This window comes from Strix uralensis, chromosome 19, assembly GCF_047716275.1.
Source record: "Strix uralensis isolate ZFMK-TIS-50842 chromosome 19, bStrUra1, whole genome shotgun sequence".
In the NCBI taxonomy this organism is placed as follows: domain Eukaryota; kingdom Metazoa; phylum Chordata; class Aves; order Strigiformes; family Strigidae; genus Strix; species Strix uralensis.
In genome coordinates, this window is record NC_133990.1 from 9,957,363 (window position 1) to 9,980,394 (window position 23,032).

The window sequence follows — 23,032 nt, forward strand, 5'->3', positions numbered from 1 at the left end:
GTTAAGGGAGCTCAGGCCGGAGGGGGGAAAGCAGAAAAGAGCCAACGTCTGTTTGTGTTGAAGCCATCCAGCATTTTTTGCAGACATCAGCCAAGCAGCAGCAGCAATGCCATTGGTGGGAAGACGGAGTTATTTGGGGAATGCTGGACTCCGCACCATGAGAACAGCAGGGGAGGAGGTTGGTTTTAATTTAACAGGCCATGTTTACTCTTCCCCTCTCACCTTTGGACTGTCTGAAATGTGCAGCGAAAGCCCCGGCGTGGAAGAAGGGGCCATGAGTGCTTCCCCCTCCCCATGGCTGCTCCCAGGGCCCCCCCTACAGCCCCACCGCTCTGCAGCGCCTGGGTGCAGCAGCCTCCTACGTTGCAGACCCAGGGCAGGGATTTCTCACGGAGTGAAAAAACCAGGCAGATGCAAAGCTTCAAAAATATCCAGCTTTAATCTGTAAACTTGCAAAGAGAGACCCGGGAGCAGAGCAGAGGTGAAGGAGCACTGGGGCAGGTGAGAGACGAGCAGCTTGGGCACAGGGCCAGGCAAGATGCTGGCAGGGATGGATGTGCCAGACAGTCCTCGACTCCTACGTGCAGCAGTGCCATGCCCTCCCACAGCTGCCCTTTGCATCAGTTCTTCAGCTCCATGACCAAATATTCATCATCTCACCACCCCAGGTAGTGCTCGGGGGAGCCGGCAGCATGCTGGAGGGGTTGGCAGGGCCAGGCTGAGCACCGGGGATGTGCAGCAACGCGGGGCCCAAGCCTTGCACCCTGCACCCCGCCAGTGCCCAGTGTAGCAGTGTTTGAAGCATCTCAGGCATCTGCTCTCCAGAGAGTGGGTTTCAGCTGCAATTTGCCAGCGGCAGGAAGAAAGTTGTATTACACGTGCAGCGATGGGAGGGAAACCCTGCCCCCGGCCACCGCGGGCACCTCCACCCCACCAAATCCAGCCGGAGATGGTTTTGTCTGGATTGAAAAGGTTTTTCTCATTAAAAAAAAAAGTCTCTAATCCTGTAGCTACAAGAGTGGGGAAATAAGGTTTTTCCAAATTGCTGTGTGTACTAGAAGTGCCCCAAACATTGCTTGAGTTCTCCCAGGGGAGTTTTATTTCTCACGCCAGCTGCACAGGCAGGGAGCAGGCTTGGCTGGACGCTTCCCCATCCTGGCCCTTCCCTCCAGCAGAACCAGGACACAACGGGGACATCACTGCCTTCGTGGCGGCAGGAGGATAAAAGCCAACAGCAGCAACTGCAGCAGTGAGGAGCCACGGCCGAGGGTGGGCACCAGCCGCACCCAGGCGTGGGGCAGCTTGGGGGGCAGAGCTGAGGCTCCCTGGAGGGAAGCCAGAGCCCGGCAGCACCGGGGGCACAGGGGCTGGATCAGGCCCTTTCAGCCGGATGAGAGCAGCACCAAGAGCAGGGATGGCTGCAGGGGAGGAGAGGGCCGGGGGCTGCATGGGGGCTCATCCATGGCACACATGGCCCCTCCAGCTGCTCCAAGGGGCCCCTCAGTGCGGGGCCGTATCCTGCATCCTGCTCAGGTGATGGAGGCGTCCCCGTGGCTCACTGGCCAGGCTGGCAGTCATCACACCACAGCTATTCGCTGGGGGCACAGAGTGAGCTCCAGGCATTGCCCCGCAGGGCAGCAGGATCCAGCCCCGGGGCGATGGCTCTCCTTGTGCATTGTCCTGTCCACGCTTGGCTTGTCAGAGCCTGGGTCCCTCAGTGCTTGAGGGCAGGATTGGGCCCCCGCTCTGCCTCCTGTCTGCCTGCACCCCCGGGGCTGCTGCCGGCTCCTCCCCGCCGCTCTCAGGCGAAGGCACAGCAGCTGGATTTCTTCTTCTGTGACTCGATGTAGTCGTGGATCTGGAAGCGGGGCTCGTCTGGCGGCTGCACCGCGCGCTGCTTCAGCTCCCTGGGGTGGTGGGGCCACGTTACCACCACTCACCCGCTCCAGTGTCGGTGTGGGAGGTGGTAGGGCTGCAGGGGACACCTCCCTTGCCCGCTCCCCTGGCCCCCAGGTACTCACTTGGCAATGGCCAGGAAAGCCAGCTCCACGTTCATGCCCGTCTTGGCGCTCGTCTCCATGAAAGGCACCCCATACTCCTGCAAGGGCAGTACGGCCCTGTCAGCGGTGCCGAAATGCTCTCCTGCCCCTCCAAATCATCCCTGTCACCTGGTTTGGGGACAAGGTGCCATCCCCTCCCTGCCTTGCTCCAGGTTTTGTTGTGCAAGTGGCTGCCGCGCTGCCTGTGCTAGAGCCAGGCGGGTCTGGGCACCCATCAGAGGGGATGGCACGGCTGCGCGGGGACCCTGAACGACGTGCAATTATCTGGGGGGGGCTTCAGCTGGGTTAGACCCTGGCATGGCTCACCCTGGCCAGCGATGCTCCATCCTCTGTCCTCACAGCCCTCTCACTGCTCACGTCAGCCTGCCGAGGGAAGGAAAGCGTCACTGTGTACCAGGGCCAGCTGGCACCCTGCGGGCATCTGGCAAGCAGGCAGAGTGGGGTGCACAGGGGCCTGCCAGGAACTGGGGGTGTCAGGGACCCAGGAACATTCAGTGTCCAGAGGAGAATTGGGACCTGTTGAGCATCTGGGACCTGGTGGCATCAAGGATGTGGGGGGGCATCTGGGACCTGGGGACCTGAGGCAGCACCCAGTACCCGGGGGTATCCAGGACCCAGGGGGACTTCTGGTGTCCTGCTGGACACTGGGTACCCAGCATCATCCAGGATTCAGGGGGCATTCAGTCCCTGAGGAAAATCCCGTACCCAGTCAGGCACTGGGCACCTGGCAGCATCTAGGACCTGCGGAGAGAATCTGGGACCCGGTTGGGCATCTGGGACTTCAGGCTACCTGGGATCTGGGGGTGCATCCAGGACCTGGGTGGGCATCCCATACCCAGCAGCATCCTGCACCCAGAGCCTCAGCCTCGTGCTGCCCCCCTCTGGCTAGTGGGAACACCGGCCCCCCCTCCGACCCCCCCAAACCTCTGGGGTCACCTCTGGGCCTGACTGAGCCCAGAAAGCAGCAGAGCCGGGTGGGGGGTGTAGGCAGGCTGCACCCAGCCAGCAGGCAGAGCGCCCCCCGAGCCCCATCCCTCCACAGCCACAGGGCACGGCACGGATTGGCACGGCACGGATCGGCACGGCACGGATCGGCACAGCACAGCACGGCAAACCGCGGGTGACAGGGGACCCTGCACTCACCTTATTGCCCAGCAGCATGATGACCACGTCCTTCTGGGCGTACTCGTGGATCTCCGTCAGCCAGGCCTGCGGGGCAGCGGGGCTGTGTCGGGGTCGTCCCTCCCCTCTCAGCCCTCACACCCCGCCACGATGACAGGGAAAATGAGGGTTTTTTTGGCATGGGAACCATTCCAGCATCACAGCCAAACAGTCCTGAAAACGCCCTGTCTCCTGGCCACGGCCCAAGCCTACCCATGGTTCACATCCATCCCAAACCGCGTTTTCGCCCTCCAGCCATTTACCGTGGCCCTAAACAAAACTCACCCAGCCATGCAGCACCCAGCCAGGCGCCCCGGGGACGAGCTCCCAGCTGGCTGGGTCTGGCCAAACCAGCCAGTGCTTATGTGTAAAACAGGCTCTAAACTTCCCCAAACACCCAGCAAGCCACGCAGGGCACCCACAACCCCGATGCCTGGGGAGAAACACGCTCCTGACCCACGGAGGGGACTCACGCGGATGTTGTCGAAGGACATCTTGCTGGTGATATCGTAGAGCAGGAGCAGGGCTGGAAGGGAAGAGGCAGAGGCATTGCCCCGCTGCAGGGATGCGCTCTGGCTGGTCTCCCCCATCCCCACCGCACCCCAAACCCACCTTGGGCATCCCTGTAGTAGGCATGGGTGACACTGCGGAAACGCTCCTGTCCTGCTGTGTCCCAGATCTGCCGAGAAGCCACCCTGGTGAGAGTGGGGAGGGGAAACCCCCCCCAGCTGGGGATGCCCCTGTGGCTCCCAGCTCTGCCGGACCACCACACTCAGCCTGGGGGGGCGGTTTCCAGCAATCTGGCTGGGAATTGCTCACCCCCTCCCAAAGCTCACCTGCAACTTCACCTTCACACCATCCACAGCCACCACTTTGTTCTGCAGAAGAGAAGAAGAGCCCCAGTGTGGAGTTGGCCATGTCCCAGCCCTTCAGCCACTCTCCCCTGGCCAGCAGGATGAAGCCAGGCTGTCCATGGGGCTGGACAGTGAAGCCTCATTGCTACAAACCCTGGTCCTGCTGGGGGGCTGCAATGCCACGTGGCAGCTACAGAGACATCCCAGAGCAGCATCCCCTCATGCCAGGGTGGAAAAGGGCAGAATCAGGCCCTGACAGAGACAGGACAGCAAGATCCCAGCCTGCTTTGGATCCAGTGCTTCGCTCATCTCCTACAGTCCGTGCCCCTGTCCTGTGGCTTCCCAGCCCCTTAATGAGCCGGCTAATGATGCAGGCTGCCCCGCAAAGCCCAGGGATGCCAACTCGCTCCAGCTCCTGCCAGGTAGCCCTGGGCTTGCAGTGGCCCCAGCCCACGTGGCCAGGGGAAGTTCATCAGAGCTGAGGAACTGGGGAGATCTTGCATGAACTACATGCAAATGTACATTTATTAATAACATCTTGGTGTGTTTTTATAATGTCTGCCCACCATTAAGCCCTGACCCTTCTGCCAGGATTCCTCTGCTCCATGTGCCGAAGGAACCACCCCTGCACTATAAATTTGGGCTACTTGCAGCAATTTAATGCCTTTGGATGCTATGAGCTACCTGGGGATGCTCAGTGGGCGATGCTGGGGTGTACTTGCTGGGGGGGAGCCTTCCTTGGCCCTTAAAGGTGGTTGCACACACTGAGTTGGGGGGTCGCAGGTAGCATGCAGCTTTATCCAGCACGGCACGAGGAAATCTCCCAGGTCAGGGCAGTTTGCAGCCGGGCATCGGGGCCGCTCGAGCCTGCGGCCGGGCTGGGACCGGGGAAGGGAAGCAGCATTTGTAAATGAGCGGGGAAGGCAGTTATCGAGTCTTAAGCAATCGCTGTACCCAACTCAAAAGTGCAGGGACTTCTCTCCAGAGGCCCAAGAAAAGAAAAGCAGGAGTTACCAAAGGGCTATTTTAAGACTCTTAAAGAATTGTACTCTGGAAAGAGAAGACCCCTATAAATTGGTTGCCTGGAATTGTTTGAAATGGAAATTCAGCTCATGTGGAGATGATAAAAGTTGAAAAAATGGGCTGAATAAAACAAAAAATGTGCCCTAGGAGATGCTGGAAATCACCAACCAGCAGCAAGGCATGAGCTGCTGGAGGGGATGCCTGCATGAAGCAGAGCAGGTACCTACGAGCTGGCAACACCCCTGGGGCCACCAGTGCTGAGCCCAGCAGTGGGACATGGCAGATTTTCCTTTTCTCATGACTCTATTGGAAGGACAGGCCACGAGACCCCTCCAAAGCGAGCCCATGGCCCTCTCCCCAGCCCCTGCTTACCAAGCCCCCAGTTCCTCCTTCAAGCCAAGAGCAGCCCGGGCAGCAAAGGCAGCACAAAACCAGAGTAGCTGTGGAGGCAGAGGAAGCGCCAACCGCACACGACACGTGTCAGCAGCCGTGGCAGAGCCCAGACCGGGGACACCCCCCCGTGACTTCCAGCCTGCTGAAACACCGCTCTACCCTGTGCTGCAAACAGCTCTGCCTGCCCGCGGGCCCCCAGAGAGACCCTGAGCTGGAATTTTGTGAAGAGAGAGCAGCGGGAGGGTTTAAATGGGATCCAGTGACCTAAATAACTCCTCAGCAGCCCATTTCAGCCCTTTCAAGGCACAAAATTACAGCAACCAGTGTTTGTCCCCCCAAAACCACTGGCCTCAGCCTGGCCAGTGGAGCGTGCCAGCCGCCCAGTGCACACCCCCAGCCCATGCACCCAGCCAGGATAGGCTAAATTGAGGCTTTTTGCTGATTTAAAGGCAAGAGTGATGCTCTCAGTGGATTCTTCTGTCTGTTACCACTCTCCCAGGGAGAGCTGGAAGGGTTTCAGCAAGCGCTTGCTGCCGGTTGGTAGATTATTTGGGTTGCAGAGGCTGGAAACCCCCCTGTCTCCCCTTTCCAGTGCCCCATCCTGGATGAGGTGTGGGTCAGGGGAGGCGAGGGGGTGGCAGCCATGGTGGTCTCACCCGGAAATCTATGCCCACGGTCGCTATGAACGTCCCGGAGAGAAAGGCCCCGTCTTTGAACTGGAGCAGGAAACAGGTTTTCCCCACGCCCGAGTCTCCAAGTAACATCACCTGCAAGATGGGCGCAGGGAGAGGTGTCAGCGGGTCGGGGAGGGGGCAGCGGTGCTGAGCCCCTCCCCCCGGTCCCTTGTGTCCCTCCATTTCTTTCCCCAGGGCTGGTCCTGCTGGATCTGGGGAGCCCCGTGAGAGCTGGGGGAGGGATGGGACCCCCGAGGGTGCAGCCAAGCAGTGCCCCAGGGCAGCGGAGCAGCCCCCAGCCACCGAAGAAGGGGAGAGCAGAAGAGGAGAGCTGGCGGGAAGACAGGGACTGCAGCAAGAAGAGATGTCTCCTGGCCAGCCCTTGGCTGTCTCCCAACCCAGGAGGCTTCTTGGAGAGCCGGCAGCAACAACTCAACACGTGGAGCCACGTCCACCCCCAGCCCGGGAGTGCCCAGCCCCAGGGCTGATGCATGGCTTGGGCAAACGCTGCCATGTCCGGGACTGCCACAGACACCAAAGCAAACACGGTGCCTTTTCCCCTCCTGCTAAGCAAACAGGCTCAGCCTGGGCTCCCCAACCACTCTGGCATGGCCGGACCCAGGCAGGCAGCAGCCAGGACCGATGCTGGTCTCGCTAAGCACAGCCTTACCCGACACCCCGACGCCTTCTCTCCTCCCTGCTCGTCAGCAGCAGCCCTTTCCTGCCCGGCAATAATTAACCTGACGCTGACTACATCTATCCCCTGCCTAAAACTGGCAGTGAGCAGGACTCCAGCAAGAAGGTCCATCCCCACAAATCCACCCTGTGGGGATGCTGGAGCCTGCAAAGCAAACCCACGCAGCCCCACTGGCCCCGGGCTGGGCAAACACGGTGAGCTGTGGCCACCTGCCACAGGGATGGCACAGCAAACGCCCTGGGGGCCAGCACAGCCAGAGCTGGGGGCTGGAAGTGCTCTGCCTCCTGCCAGTTCACTTGGCTGGTCAAATCCTTCCCCGGGACACCCCGACCCAGCCCAGGCTGGAGGGCAGCTGGGAACACCCCTCAGTTCTGCCCTCACCTCGCTTCGGATGAGGTTGGCAACTGATTTCCTCCCTCCGACACAAAAATCACCTCCACTGAAAGAAGTCAGAGCCAGGAGGATAAAGGCAAAGGAATAAAAGTGGTTTAGGGAAGGTGGCAGCACGCAGGACCACTTCGGGAGCTAGCTCAGCAAGGCGGGGGGAGGTCTCAGGGCTGGTCCCATCGGTGCTGGGCTCAGCCTGGGGCTGTGTATTAAATTTTTCGGGTAAAAGGCTCCTCGGCCCTGAGCCTCCCCTCTGCCGCTGGGAAGAGGAGGGTGCTTCTGCGGGGTGACCTTCGGCCGAGCTGGGCTGGGAAAGAGGGGTGCACTCGGGGGGGAGGGTTCCCACCCCGATGCCTGGCAGGGGCGGGGGGGTGTTGTCAGTGCAGGGGGCTGCGGGGTGGGTGCGGGGCCCTGGGCTGGCTCGGCTCTGGGGCACACACGCTGCCCCCCTCCCCAGTGCCCTCGGGATGCAGCGATGGGCTGGACGGGGTCCTGCTCCCCCTGCCCTGGTTCACGGGGGGGCACCGCTGCCCCAGCTGGCAGGAGCCCCCCTTGGCCGGAGAAGGGCAGGACGGGCTTTCAGAGGGCAGAGCTCGGCCGTGCCCCCCCGCCCCGGGGAGTCCCGCTGCCCACCAAGCTAAAAGCCCCATTTCTGCAGCTGGGCCAGCGGGGCCGGCACCCCCATCGCCACCTCGGGACAGGGACACACCCGGGGCAAAGACCTCCCCCCGCCCCCGGGGCAGCGACCCCCTATCTCCACCTCCCGGAGGGAGGGGGGAGGACCCCCATCCCCACATTTGCTAGATCTGGGACCTCCCGCGGGGCAGGGGCGGGTAGGGCTGGGGCCGCCACCTCCTTCCCTTTCCCCGGCCCGCAGCTGCTTCCTGGGCGCCATCGCGGCAGCGGAGGAAGCGGGTGGCCCCCGGGACCCTCCCTGGACCCCTCCCGGTCTCCCCCGGGCTGGGGGGCGAGCCCCAACCTCCACCCTCGGCAGGGCTTGGGGGGTCCACCCCTGCTCCCCCCCCCCGCGCCGCCTCCCACCTTGCCGGCCAGCTCGTAGTCCCGGGGCAGCATCGGGGGGTCCCCGCTCCCCGCCGGGGGGGTCCCGCTCCCCGCCGCCCCGCCGGGGCCGCTCATGCTGCGTCCGAGCGGAGCCGCCGAGTCCCGGCGCCGCGGGGCCAGCGGGCCCCACCCGGCCCGCCTTCCTCCTCCTCTTCCTCCTCCTCCCCGGCCAATGCCACCCCCAAGGCTGCACCCCGGCTGCCTCCCCGCCAGGCCTGGACCTGGGACGAGGAAGAGGAGGCTCAAGGCTGGAAACCTGCCCCCCTGCACCCCCGCACCGAGGCCCCCGGGGTGTTTGGGTTTGCCGGGGGCTCGGCAGCACCGGCTGGCGGGCTGAGCCGTGACACGTCCCTCCGGGCACATGGATGGGGAGAGGAGGAACCGCTCACCCCACAAATGAACAGCCGGACGGGGTGCAGGGATGGACACCCCGGTCACCCCCGCCACACTGGGTCGGTGGGGACAGCAACCCCCACTCCCACCCCACCCAAGGGTGGGGGCTTTGGCCCATCCGCTGCAGCCCCGACAGCTGCCGAGCTGGGCCCCAGGTTAGCACCAAGACACGGCGAAGCCAGGAGGAAACCAGCAGCCGGAGCCGTTAGCCGGAAGCCGCGCACTGCGGTGAGCCGCTTCAGCGGTGCCTGAGTCTTGGCCGGGACAGCTGCCGGGGCTCCCGCTCCCCCCGGCTGCTCACAGCCCCCAGCTTCCTACAGCGGCCCTTGGGGCCCGGCTCGTAGCGCACTTCATTTGGGAAAAGCCCAAGCGTGGGAATGCAGAAGTCCTGGGGGAGAGCCAGGAGTGTTGCGTTACCCCAAAAGTCACCCCATGAAACCCCATCCAGGTCCATGCGCTGTGGCTGTCTGGGGTCTTCACGCTTCCAGGCACCACTCCATGGACAGGACCCTTCAGCCCCCTCTGATTTATTTTGCCCAGGACACCCAGCCCATCTCCCCCGTGCCAGGGCTCATCTCAGTGCAAACCCCCCAGCCTCGCTCACGCCGCTGGGACCTGGGCGTGCAGGGCTCCCATGCAGAGCTGTGCCCTCGCCATCCTCCGGGCAAAGGCCACGCGTGGCCATGGGAGGTCCGATGGTAGAGATGCCCTCTGCAACGGCACCCGCCTCCGCGTCCTCCCCGGCTGTTGCTCCTGCTCCAGCCAAGCCTCCCTCTGCCCCTCGGGAAAGTGAACCTGTATTTCCAGTCCTGTAACTGCGCTGAGACCCAGCGGGGGGGATTTATAGTTTCTAGATGCTCTTTGGCCAGGGAAGTGCCCAGACCTGAAGGTTCTCGGAGCTCCCAGAAGTGGCTGAGCTCCCCGGGGAGCGGGGCTGGAAGGATACGGCAAACCGTACTGGTGTTCATGGAGCTGTCTGGGCAGAAAAAACGCCTGGCTGAGCATCACCTCCACACACTGTTGCTGCTGCAGAAGAAACGAAGCAGCCAGGAGCTGGTAAAGGTCAAGAGCACGGCTGAGCCTCCTCTGCCTGCCCAGGGCTTGGCACTGCCTGCAGGGGCACCCTTGGGTGCCAGCCCCTGGGCTGCTTGGCCCCAGACCCCCCACGCTGGTACCACATTTCCCTGCTTCCTTGGCCTGGACTAGAGAGAAAATCCCCATGAGTAATAACCCCCTCCCATGGGGAACAGCCTCTTGCTGAGCCCCAGCCTTGCCACGATGCTGGAGGGATGCTGGTCTGGCTGTGTGGTGAGGTCCCAAGCACTGTCTCTGTCCCCAGCTCCCCGGGAGAGGGGACACACATGTCAGAGCCGCTCACCGGCTCCGTGGCAGTTCTGCAAATATCACTGAATGGCAGCTGAGTGCTTTTCCCCAGCGCTGCTGCTGACTGCCTGACTTATCGCGAGGTCCTGGGGCCACCCAGGTAGGACACGGGCTGGCTGCTCCCCGGGAGAGCAGGGCTACTCCAAAGGCCGCTTTCCAGGTGCGATGCAAAAGGCTGTGCTCAGGCACAGCCCCACTCGGGGTTTTGTGATATCAAGCCTCATCCATCCTCCATCTCCCCCAGCAGCCCAAAGCACGCCTGCCCCCAGCTTGCTGGCAAGCACACAGACAAACCAGGCCCCTCATCCAGCAGCATCAAAGCCAATTCTCCCAATTCTTTGTGCTTAGCATCACTTGGAATCATAGAATCATCGATTATGGTTACTCAAATAAAACTGTTCTCCCAAGGGTGAGCGAGATTGCACAGTCCAGGGGCCAGGGATTGGGCTCTTACCGTAAACCCAATGCCCACGGTGGCGGAGAAGGAGCCAGGAATGAACTTGCCCTGGTCAAACTGGACCAGCAGAGATGTCTTCCCCACGCCGCTGTCTCCGACCAGGATCGTCTGCAAAGGACCCGGTAAAGAGGCGTCAGCGTGCAGAAGGCAGTGCTGGAGCCTGCAGGCACGGTGTGCAGCCAGGGCTGGGATTTCGGGGAGGGGGTGCTGGGGTGATGCAGCAGTGAATATAGAGGGATCAGGAGGGACCAGCCCAGACCCAGATCACAGCAGAGCTGCGGGCCCCGTGGAAGCCCCATGACAACCCCCCCTGCACAGCCCTGCTCGGCAGCAGATTGTCCCCACAGGCTGCTGGATGCCAGTGCCACTCTCCTGCTTTTTGCTGTCACCTTTGGTCCTGCCACCTGCCCGGGGAGGGATTTCCACCCCTCTGACCAAGTTTGTAATAAATGAAATGTGCCCTGGGCTGAGCTTCGGGCATGAGCCCCACTGTTCCCTCTTCGAGTGCAGAGAGGAGGAAGAGAAAGCAAAGCACAGCCCATCACAGAGCAAAAGCAGGAGAGATGCTCCTGCCCCGGCTGGGGAAGCGGCCGGGCAGAGGCGGCATTGGCTCGCACAGCCCTGGCGGAAAACCTCTTTGGGAGGACTTTGGCGGCGCTGGATTAAGTCCAAAACTGTTTAGTAAAGAGAGCATATCCCACAGCTGCTGCACACAGCCACTGCCACGCAGCCTCCCCGGGGCACTGGGCTGTCTTCATGCTGCATTAACACCGTGGACCCGCAGCGCTCCCCCCACAGCAGGGTGCTGGGTGTGAAGTCAGGGAACCCCTGCAGACCCTCAGGTCCCCGAGCAGAAGGGACAAGGGAGCTGTGCAGGTGTCAGAGCTGGGGCACTGCCATCACCTCCCGAACAGCTCCCAAGTTGCCAGCCCGTGGTCCTGCTACCCGCATCGCACCCTGGGGGAGCTCGTCCTCCCTTCTGCCCCTGCCCACGTTCCTCCAAATCCCCAGCCTAAGGGAGACAAACAGTGCAAACGCAAACCCCTCCCTCCCCTCTCTGCCCGTATCTGGGTTTTGTTTGCAAAGCCACTGGTGCAAACATTTCCATCCTTTCAGGAAACCGAGGCACTTTCAACCCTTTCACACGGACACAAGTTCAAATAAACACTCTGCTAACTGGCTTCTTGCTCAGAAGTGGTTTTGGCTCTGTCCTTCCGGACATGGGTGTTCCTGTAGCTGCAGCCCTGGCAAGTGCTGAGCCCGCCCAGGGGCAGTGTCCCCCCTGTGACCCCCGAGGCTGCAGGGCTGAGCTGCCGAGGTGCTGGGGCTGCACCTCCCCACTCTCTGTCTCCGCCTGTGCTGCACTTTGCTGCATTTGTTGTTTCCCCCCTTGATTTGTGTTTAGTCCAGTGCAGCTCCAGCAGCCCTGCTCCATCCCAGGGCACCTCAGCCCTTTGTCCCCACCCCGGGTGACATCACGAAGGTCACTCTTCACTTGCCAAGTGGGAGCTGTCGCTTCAGCATCTTCCTGGCAGCCAGGGGAGCCTCCACGTGTGGCCGGTCCCATCCCTGCATCACCTCCCTTGCTCCGAGTGGCCCCGGGGTGAAATCCAGCCTGGCACCACTTCAGGCACAGCACGTACCCCCTTGTGAAGTGCAGGGCAGATGAGCGTGAGGAACGTGTTTAATCAAGTGCCCAAAGAGCCTCGTCGGATCAAGACCTGATTTCATGTCCCAGGAGGCTGTGGGGGATCCAGCCACCGGGCACACGCCACAGCACCCAGCACTGTAGGTTCCTGCCACCCCACAGACCCCGAAGGAGTGGGCTGAAACCAAAAGCCAAGGAGCTTGAGGATCACGACCAAAGCAGGAACATGGACTGGCAGAAGACCAGCATCCTGCCTTGCATAAATCACTGCACCACAACCTTCCTGGAGCCCGATAAAGCTTCAGTGAAGCACTTGTTTCAGTGAATCAGCGTTTTCTCTCAGAAAAAATATCCCACACCCCAAACGTCTCCTGGGAAAACCCTGACCTACCAAGTGGAACTGATGGCTGGAGGGAGCCCTGCACCTCTGCAGGGTGAGAGGCAGCAATATGGGGCCAGGTTTGCAGCTGGAGATTTCTGTGCCCTCCTTAATGAGACATCGGGCTGTTTGGAGGTCACTTGTACATTAAGAGCAGCCTCATGGGCTGGGACCCTGCACGGGGGCTGTGGGGATGTTGGGAAGCAGAAATCTCTGGGCAAAACCCTTGCACATGGATTAGAGGAGCCAGGTCACCCTTTTCCTGGGGGGAATTTCCCTGCCCAAGCCCTCCTTGGCTTTGCCCTGGGACCCAGACACGTTCCCAGTGCAGAGAGCAGGGTCTGCCCCGGAGCAGCCACATAGGAAAACACCCTCAGAGTTCATTACTGTGGGGCTCCTGCACCCCAGTGCTGCATTTTTTGGTGCTACACACTATTCCCATGTAAATGCTGGTGCTGGGAAGTGCAACAAGACCCGCTGAACCCTGCAGCATTGTCTTTGGGAGCAGTTAATGCAGAGAATGGCATTAATTATGGAGGGAGGAGAGCTGGCTGGAATGAGCACCAGAAAGCCTTCAGAGCCCAGGATTTACAGAGAACATGTATAAAAGGCAGGCTCCTCTATCAATAATTTAATTGGGATTTATAATAGAGCAACTCATGAATTGCTTCATGACTTAATAATAATAATAGTAAAAGTTGGCCTGAATCAATCAAGAGACTTTCCTAATGACTTTAGGAAAATCTCACTGGCTCTGTGGAGGTACAGCACTGTGGAAAACATCATGGTCTTCCTGGCTACAAAATAAACATAAAATAAGAAGGAAACCTGGCCAAGACCGGCAGATCTGCTTGGTGACAGTCCCAAAACACCACAACTGAGCCCCAGCACAATCAGAGCAATTCTTGTTTCCAGCTACAGGGAATTATTTCCACTGTGTGGGCAGAGGTAGCCACACTTCACCACCCCACAGCTCGCCTGCTCCACAGCCCCAGCAGAAAAGCGGGTACAGCTTGTCACACCACCACCGCCCCCCCCCCCCCCACCGAGCAGACATGTCTGCCAGCTCTGCCTTAGGGAAAGAGCAAATATCTCTCCTCACACCTCTAATTAGGGGGTTTGGGCTAATTCAGATCTAGACGAATCACCTCCCTCCAAAATTGCTGCTGGCTCAGTGCAGTTGCAGAGACAAGGCAGAGCGATGGGGCAGCGAGGGCAAACCCACTCAGACCTCCCCTACCCGTGCTGGCAGCCAGCAAGCAGAGGAGATATTTTGGTCCAATGTGCCTAGGGAAGAGAGGTTTTGCACGGCTGTCAAGGCAGCGTAGGGAAGCAATTGCTGCATTTCCAGTGCCAGCCAAGCGGGAGGAGATCTAGGATAGCGCGTGTGGATTGAGGTTATCTTCCCAGTTTATTTTGGAGCTTTAGCAAGTTGTAGCTGAATCTGAGCTAAAATGTAGCTGGCGGGAGCCTGACAGGGTAAAACCCCAGTCCTGGGGGATGCAGGGAGGGGAGAGGTGCCCTCCAAAGGCTCTGCTGCTGCTCTCAGAGTGCTGCTGAAGCCCCAGACCCAAAGGTTTGCTCTCAGGATTTGTCACAACAAAGTGGGGCAACTGTGTATGTGCACCCCAGCACAGCTGCCTGCAGAGCTCAGCCAGGACGCGGCACTGGGAGAGGTCTGAGAGCGAAGCCACAGCTGCTTTTGGCCCCTCGCCACCCCACTGCCACAGTCTCTCAGGGATGCATTACTAAGACTTATTTCTACCTGCTCTACATACAAAATTGTGCCGCCTTCCCCTGCTCCAGGGCAACTTGGATGCTGCTTCGAGCTGTCCTGTGCCACAGGGACACCTCAGGGCTGTCCCCACCCTGCCCAGGCGCTGTTTTACCATGGCCAAGCCCCTTACGCTGGCTCGAGCCAGAGCTCAGGGCCCTCTGCCAGCCCTGCTGGGCCCTTGCCCTGGCAGAGGCTGTATTTCAGACATGAGCTGTAGGGCTGCACATCAGACAAAAGCTGGCTCAGATCACACAGGGGATCCCTGTTTGCAAACACCCTGCTAGCACCTTGGATCAACCACAGCCCAGGGGCATGTCTCTCTCTCTCCCCCTGGGGCTTGTTCCAGCTAAATGGATCCAAGCACCCAACAGGAGGAAGAAAAATTTGGCAATGGGTCAAATCACCTGAAAGAATCCAACATTTTGCGCCAAGTGAAATTTTTCTGGAACAGCCCAGAACAAATCTCTGCTGTTCCTGTTTTGATTTACTCCTGGCTCGTTTCCTCTCCAGGCCTGGGTTTAGCCACCAACCAGAAACCACTTAACCTTTGCCTCTAGAGTGCAAAACTCTCTTGGGGTTTCTCAGCACATCTGAAATGTGATTCCTTGCTAAGAAACAAGATCTAGCAAGGTATTTGCTGCCTCACATCCCTGGAGCAAGAGCGGGCTTGTTTCTGCATGACAAGCAGCCCAGCCAGGAGCGGCAGCAAAATACCAAGGGAAACAGCAGAGAACATGGGAGTGGGATGGTTATTTGCCCGAACAGCTCTTCTGCCCAGAAACTCATTTCCACCAATGTTGTTCCTTAGCTGCAGCAGCTCCTTGCTGGCAAAGAGAGAGTTAAGGTTTTGCAAAGAATCAAAGTTTCTTGAGTCATCCCTGGAGGCATGTCCTATGTACTCCGTGTACAACAGAAATGAGTTGCTAGTAATTGATATTTTCCAGCTAATCAAGGGCTGGGCACATTGCCCTGAGTAGAGCAGAATATAAAATAGACGGGGATTTGTGAAGAGGGATCCACACAGCCCCAGCACTTTCCCCTGCCCTGCCCCACCCCTGCTTTTCCCCTGCTCCCCAGGGGGGCCCGTCCCTGCACAGTCACTGGTGACTGCAGCAAAGCAGCGTGAGGACAGCAACAAGGAGTGATGGGTGGATCTGGCAGAGATCAGCGTCTCCTCTCTGTCTCCTGGAGCTGCAGGGAGCAAAAGCCCGGCTCCAGCAGAGTCTGAGCCACCCAGGTCCTGCGGGCACAGCCAGCAGCCCGGCCGCCCTCCATGCAATGTGGAGTTACGAAACACAGTCCCAGGGACTCAGCAGAAGAGAAGGATTTTAAAGCAAGGAGGGCAGGGATGGACATCTCTTGGGACACAGCTATTTCATGGCAGAGAAATCCCGGTTCCTTAGTCTGGGTTTGGCAAACAGAGCCCCGCGGTACAGCTCCCCCCGACCCCCCCGGAGCATGCACAGGACAGCGGGAGCGGCTGAACGCGGGTTGTGCCGCGGGGCTGGCCCCTTCCCAGCGCTCCTGCCCGCTTTGCTTTGCAAACACGCCCGATCCTGCCGCCCCCCTCCCCACCGTCCCCCAGGAGGTGGCGGGGACGGAGGCCGAGCCCCGGGGGTTGCCCAGCCCCGGCCGCCGTGGAGAAGGAGCGTGGGGAGGAAAGAGCTGCAGCCGCATCCCCCCGCCGGGATGGGGGGTGACTGACGGACCCCACCGCGGGGAGCGGAGAGGGACAGAGTTTGCCGGGGAAGTTCAAGCAGACGCCCTGCCCCGGCAGTTGCTCTCACGCCACCCACCACCCTCCCCCCCCACTCCCCGTGCACTTTGCAGCCCCCTTCGCGGTTCCCCCTCTCTCCCCCGCCCTACCTTGTGCAGCAGGGCTTCGTTGTAGCCAGCGCCCCCCGAGCCGGCGGCGCGGGCCTCCATGGCCGGGGTGCATGGGGCGTGGGGGGGGGGGGGTGGGGAAGTGTCGGGGCGCTGCTGCAGCACCGCGGACAGCGCCCGCCCCGCCTCCAGCACCGCGGACAGCGCCCGGCTCGGCCCGGCCCCCTTAGTCCCGGCCTGGCCCGGTTAGTCCCGGTCTGGCCCCCGCAGGGCAGCGGAGCGGTGGCCGGCTCCTCGCCGCCGCCGTGCCCGCCCCGCTCGCAGGGCTCCCCCGCCGGGAGGAGGGAGGGGGCGGGGGGGGGCCGGTCCCGCCCGGGGGCGGGGAGGCCGTGGGAGCTCCCCTCCACGCCGGCAGGGCCCGTGGCAGCTTCCACACAACCGCTGGTCCCTCTCCAGCCCCCGCACCCCCAATTTCCATCCATGTGATAGGGTTCCCCCCACCCCCAGTTCCCTCCACTCCCGGCTCCGCAGAGCCCGGGGCTCCCTGCCCTCGCTACCGGCAAACGCTGCCCTTCCTCCCTCCGCGGCGGGACGTGTCCGCAGGGCAGGGGCAGGCAGGGCTGGGAGGCAGCCCTGGGCAGAGGCTTCTTGCTGCCAGCTCTGAGCAGCCGCTGAGCCGAGAGCACGAAGCCAGGTCTGCTGCGCTGCTCGAGCCGTGCCCCACACCCGGCTCACTGGCACCCGCGTCAGGGAGCCCCACGCCCGGGGTGCTCCAGCCAGCACCCCTCCAGCCATCAGCCCGTTCAGCTGTTGGGTGTCCCTGGGCAGTGGTGAAGCACAGACCTGCGTGGCCACCAGGGTTAGTGGTGTGTCACCCCCGGGAGGGGCAGGGGCTTGTTCTAGCCAGGCCATTTCAGCTTCTTTACAAAACTGGTGTTAACCTGAGCCTGGCTACCCTGGCAGCTCCCCTCTGGAAACGCACTGCATTTACAGAGCCCAGTTAGGAGCCTGCCTGGAGTGAAACACAAATTGTATTTAGAAACAGGAGGAATCTGTGCCGAAACCTGGAGGTGACAATCAATATCTCATCGAGATCCTTTTATTTTACAACCCCCTTTAGAGCAATCTGGTGTTGTCAATTAGACTGGAAAGAAATTAATCTTTACTGAGAAGTTTATTTAAGAGAGATTCCATTCAATCTCCTGTTACCTCCTTCCAGATCAGCAGACGGCCCTAAGCCAGAGGAACAGACCATGCTTCCAAGAGCCATCTGCACCCGTCCGATTGCTGTTTGACTGCCTGGGCCTGACATTGCTAATTATATCTGTCCGTTATTTCCTCTGACAGCAGAGGCAGTTCTGCTGGGTCAGATGATCGGTCTTGGCAACAACAGCCAGAAAAGATGAAAAACAACCCAGAGAGACAGGGGGGTTTCAGGCTTGCCAGAGGCCAAGAAGCTAAACCTGACACAGACCATCCTGCAGCCAGACTACCCTTTGGTCTCAAGCACTGGAAGACAATCAGCAGCTCAAAAATAAGCGATATCATGAGCCACAGTGTCTGGATCGGATAATTTACAAGTGGCACGGCCAGAATCATGGTTCAACAGAGTGCACACACTCCACACCAGGACAATGAGAGCAGCAAACCTCAGGGGGACTTTAACAAAGCCAAGGCAACACTGTCCTCTTAAATACACCAAGAACTTGGCAAAAAGCCCATGGGTGTCAGCACAATTCTTTCCAGGGGTGTCCCAGTGCTGCAATGGCCCCTTGAGGATGGAGACCTCATGCTGACCTGCCTCAGGTGCGTGCTCAGCCTTCTCCTGGCCCAGCGCCTGCACAGAGCAGGGTACTGCCCCGGCCCGAGCTGCCTGCTGGGTCACACAGACCCCAGAGACCCAGATCTGCCACAGGCACTGTGTGGCTCTGCCCCGGACACCCACGCTGTGCTGGTGCTCAGACAAACCTCTCCCGGGGAAAGAGTGGGATGAACTTAACCCCCGGCAAAGAGGAGAGAAAGCCCCCAGCCCACCACCAGATCTCAGTCTCCAGCCCTGCTTACCTCTGGAGGGGGTTCCTGGCACATCCGTGCTGCAGGAGGGGCTCTGGGGCTTGGAGAGCATCCTCTGACCCATCCCAGCTCCAGAAATGTCTGTTTCCCTTTTCCAAGTCATGAAGGAGAGCAACGAGGAGCTGCTGCTGAGTGAGAAGAGCCTCAAAAAGCCAAATTCTCCTTTCCTACTACAGGCACTGGCATTACACCAGAGACACATTTGGTCCTGCAGGCTTAACAGCGCTCAGGAGGAAGACAGTTTTCCTATCCATCATGACATTGCCAAGTGTAACGCAGCCTAATGAGACAACACAGATTGCTGGCAAAAAACAAGCACCAGCACAGCCTGACGCTGTTCCAGGAGCTTTATATGGCTTTATGGCTCTGGGGGACTGACCCATTGCAGATAAGTGCTGTCAGCGGCTTCATCAGAGCCCAGCAGCCTGACACCTGCATCGCTCTCCCCTCACACATCGATGAATGGCTTTTCCTACCAGCCGAAACAAACCACTTGCTCTCCCAGACCCCAGCAGAGGTTCCTGGGAGCCAGCGAGCAGTTTATAGCCCTGAGCAAGCGCTGGCCAGCTGAAATCAGTGCAGAGCAATGAAAGCAGAGGAAATGACCTGCAAACAGCAGGAGTGATTTCAAAGGAACCTGCAATTTAGCTCCATTGTTTGGTCTGTTTTGCTGGCAGACTATATCTCTGAAAGCTTAATTACTTGTCTACTTGCCTTGAGAAGTACAGCTATAACAGTGAAGGATTTAAATCCAGCTCAGGAGTCTGTGCTTTACTGTACTCCTTGCCTGCTCATTCTCGGCTGCCTAACCCCATTAACCCACTGTAGTACCTCCCTGGACTGCCTATACAACACTTTTTGGGGGAGATCTGAGCCCTGTTGAAGTCATTCCTTCCCCGTGGGGGAGGAGTCAGAATTTCATCCTCTGAATCTGCTGAATTTTGCTTTCTTAATTTCACTGTAATAACTAAAGCCTTAGCCCTTTCTGGTTGAGGAGTCCAGCCTAACGCACAGCCCAGAGTAAACTCTCCACCACCACCAAGTCTGCAAGTATTTCTCTCTTTTGCTAGCTTTGCTAAGTCGGGAGATCTGGGAATGATCTGGGCTTATCTTGGTTATCTGAGATGGCAGCAGAAGGGAGAGATCAGAAAAGGCGTGCTCAATCAGCCAGCACTAAAGGAGCTGCATTAGCAATTATTTTATTCAGCCTTATTTCCTAAGGACAATTTCACCAAAGTTGCCAAATCCGCCTGTGAAAACACAGTCTGAAACACCCAGGTTATTTTTCAAAGGCCCTAGATTAAATAACAGAATCAGGGGTTGGAAATGTCATTGAAGCCTGGAGCAGAGGACTCTGGAAAGGTTCAGCTGTGGGTAGGAAGGTGGGATGGGAGCTGGCAAAGATCTGTTGGTGCTTGGACCATGCACCGAGGAGATGCCCACATGGATTGATTCCATTACTGCCTGTCCCATGGAGGTTTTGAGCATTTTTAAGGCCACCACCAGACACTAAACCCCAACCCAGAATCTCGCCAGAGCCAGGACAAAAGCAGCATCTGACCATGTTGCTCCATGTCCCGTTGCTGCTGGGCAGGGGCTGCAGGAGCGCAGGTGTCATCTCATCTCCCACTGCCATGTTCTCATCACCAGCAATCACCCTGCTGCTGCTAGGGCCACTTTGCTCACTGACACGGCTACTGAGCCGCACGCGAGTGCTCGCTCCAGCCCCAAGTGTGGCTGAGATGAAAAGACAAACTGATTTGTTCCTGTTGGATGCATCACTGGGATTCCTGAGAAGTGTTTCAGCAACATTTCTTCTCTTACAGAATAGCCTTGCCTTGTGTTTCCCGAGCCACTTGCTGCCGAAAGAGAGGGGGTCTCGGCTCAAGAGCAGGGCAGGACCCAGCTCTGGGCAGGCAGGACCCAGCTCACCCCATCAGGGCAGCTCCCCCCGCCACAGCCGCACTGCAGAGATGCTGGTGCAGAGCCTGGTGCCTTCCCCTGCCCTTTGCTGCATCCTCCTCCTCAGGCAGCTGCGTTTATTCATTCCCCCCCGGAGTGTCTGCAGCACCCCAGCACCCATGCCCCGGCTGGAGGATGCCGTGGGGGTTCTGCGCAGGGCTGTCCCCATTTCTGCAGGGGACCAGGCAGCACGGCTCTGCACCATGCTCTGCTGCATCAGTCTCTGTCTGAATTGCTCCCCTCCCTTTCTGGTTTCATCACTTTCAACCTGACACTCGCTTTAATTGGGATAAGTATCTCAGCCCTTCATGTAATAGAGTCTCTCATGTCGGTGCGCTGGGGCTCCTCACTCCTGCCCACTCCCATCTTGCTCTTCCCCTCCAGGAGCAGGTTCACAGGCTGCTGAGGTGGTTTGGGGCCGAGGTGCTGAGCTGGAGCCATCCCCTTTGCAAAATCCTCATCAACGCCCCCCAGCCAGCGTCCCCACTGCAGCCAGGGCCCCTTCACTCAACAGCTGAAAGGAGAAATAGAGTAAAACCTCAGGTGGGAGTTGCAATGTGGGTGCTGGGTGGCTGTAAATCCTACAGTGTCCTCAGGGGCAGGAAGATCTGCCTTCAGCCACTGCAATGGAGTCAGGGGATCTCTGGAGGGTAACAGTGTCCTGGGGACTGTGGACATGGGGAGGAATCAGCCCTGGGCTGTGCCAGGTGTCCCAGCCCCTGCACTGGACTGGGCATCTGCTCATCCTGCCCAGAAACAAAACCTGAAACAGAGAAAGGGAAGGGGGAACTGTACCTCTCATCTGATAGTGATAGTATGGATGTGGCTTGGAAAATTACCCCAGCCTCTCTACTAAAGTGGCTCTTTGAAGAGCTGCTTCTGGCTACTTTCGGGTAACTGAGCTGCCCTCGACATCCCCAGTCAGCAAATTCCTTTGTAGGTGCCTTCCCCACGCGTATTCCAGCTGGAGCCTCCACCTCTGAGCCACTTCTGCCAAGCCTCCTCCCGCTCCAGGGGAAGGGTGAGAAGGTCTGCCAGGCCAGCACTGTTTATCCCCACCTTGCCATGAGGTTATTAAATGAGATGAGACCAGAACATTTGGGATGTGTTTAAAATATCCCCCAGTCAGGGATTAAAAGCCCAGCATCCCCGGTCCAGGCTGCAGGGGACCAGAGGATGCTGCACCCTGGCAGACCCATCTCATTCTCCCCAGTTCTGGTGCTCAGCCATAAGGAGTCGTGGGGAGGAAGGGGAGATCAGCATCTGGTTGGAGATGTGACCTCTGTCCCCTCCCCATGCCCAGTGACTCCGAGGTGCCCCAGGAAATAGGTGGTGCCGTGGCCAGTGTGGTCACCCCTGTTCCCACACAGCCCTCAGACTTCTGCTTCTTTATTTTTACCCGGCACCTCGTTCCTTTCCCTCCAGGTCTCTGCACAGAGCAAAGGGACCAAAGGTCAGGGTGGGGTGGAGGGAGGGTCCCAGGGGACCCTGGCTGCAGGGGGGTCCCATCCTGCTCTCCCCAGCCCAGCCTCCCATGGAGACATCAGGATTTCAGCTGCGTATCCCAGGTGGGGGAGCTGCAGAAGGAAAAGCCCCTATTTGGGTAGGTCTCGTCATCTACCCATGTATAATCACCCTGCTGCAAAATGGAAACCTATGCAGCAGTTTTAGAAAGAGGAAGAAAACCCACACGTATGGAAAAAAAAAAAAAAAAAGAAGTAGGGAGATGCTGCATGAAGGGCATGTGGACAGCCCTGCGGCAGCACCCTGGGCAGCAGCAGCCAAGCTGGAGCTCAAGCCAGGGGGAAGCTCAGCTCCATCCCCGCCCCGCCATGGGCCAGGGGAGCTCCTCTGGGTGCCCCGTGCTCCCAGGGGCAACCCAAGCCTCATCGTCTGTGAGAAGCTCCAGTGCTGAATGGGGAGCGGGAGCACGGGGGGAGCTGCTGCCTGAACCAGCTCCAGTGATGCAGCCATGCTCCCGATTTTCCCCTGAGCCCCAGCATGGTCATACCTGGGATAAAAAAGACAGAGGAGGAGGAGGAGGAAGAGGCGGAAGCCCCACATCACACCAACCACTCTGTCCCAGCGAGCACCATTGGCAGAGCCAACCCCCAGCTACCCAGCCACAGCCCTCGGTGCTGTACGGCAGCTCCCGGTGACGTTCGGATCACTCCCGCTCCCTCATCTCTGTGTCTCTCACACCTCCCACTTCCCCCCAGACCAGCTCAGTGCTGTAGACCCCAGCAGAACGCACACACTCGAGAGCTGGCAGGGCCTGGCATGTCCCTCTCAGCCAAAATGCAGCCCAGAAGTTGAGCTGATGCCCTCTGAGCCCCCAGGAGGCTGCACCCATCCCACATCAGTCCTTAGCCACCGCTGCAGGGGGTGAGCCCGGGGCCACGGGACACAGGGTGGGCCCAGAGGAGGGCAGGGGCTCTCACTGCTGTGGGCAGCGGTGGGTGTCCCTGTGTGAGGGGGCTTGTGGGGACATGCAGGGTCTTCATCCATCAGGCTGGGCATTTGGGGGTGATGCAATGGGGTCCCAGGCCGTTGTCCCCTGGCTGCAGAGGGGCTGCAGGAGGGCATGGGCACGCAGGGCACTGCAGAAGTGAAGTGTCAGCCTTGGAAGGGAGAGAACAGCCCCGTTCCTCTCCCCTCACCTCCAGTCCTGCGGGGCTAGCCCAGAGCACCCTGGTGCCCAGTGTGGTCCTGCTCGCCCTCCCGGCTGCTGCCGGCTCCTCCAGGCTCCTCTGCACCCTGCGCAGGAGGAGGGAAGGTAACAGTGCCCATGCATGCTCCATCCCAGTCACATGTCCATGCCCGTC

At 59.6% G+C, this 23,032-nt stretch overlaps 1 protein-coding gene across 4 annotated transcripts; it reads right to left on the reverse strand.

The window, feature by feature from the left end:
- Positions 1–420: 420 nt before the first annotated feature.
- Positions 421–18,334, reverse strand: RAB37 (RAB37, member RAS oncogene family). Of its 4 annotated transcripts, none has more exons than XM_074889185.1 (10): positions 18,237–18,334; positions 10,542–10,652; positions 6,148–6,258; positions 4,058–4,099; positions 3,834–3,900; positions 3,695–3,747; positions 3,204–3,269; positions 2,367–2,423; positions 2,022–2,098; positions 421–1,907 (listed from the first exon to the last, which is right to left on the reverse strand). In XM_074889185.1, the coding sequence occupies exons 1-10, from the start codon at positions 18,258–18,260 to the stop codon at positions 1,802–1,804; spliced, it is 714 nt and encodes a 237-aa protein (XP_074745286.1). In that variant the 5' UTR covers positions 18,261–18,334; the 3' UTR covers positions 421–1,801. The 4 variants fall into 4 exon arrangements, with proteins under 4 accessions (XP_074745286.1, XP_074745285.1, XP_074745289.1 ...); XM_074889184.1 differs by lacking the exon at positions 18,237–18,334 and adding an exon at positions 16,215–16,420; XM_074889188.1 differs by lacking the exons at positions 6,148–6,258; positions 18,237–18,334 and adding an exon at positions 16,215–16,417.
- Between the last annotated feature and the right edge of the window lie 4,698 nt (positions 18,335–23,032).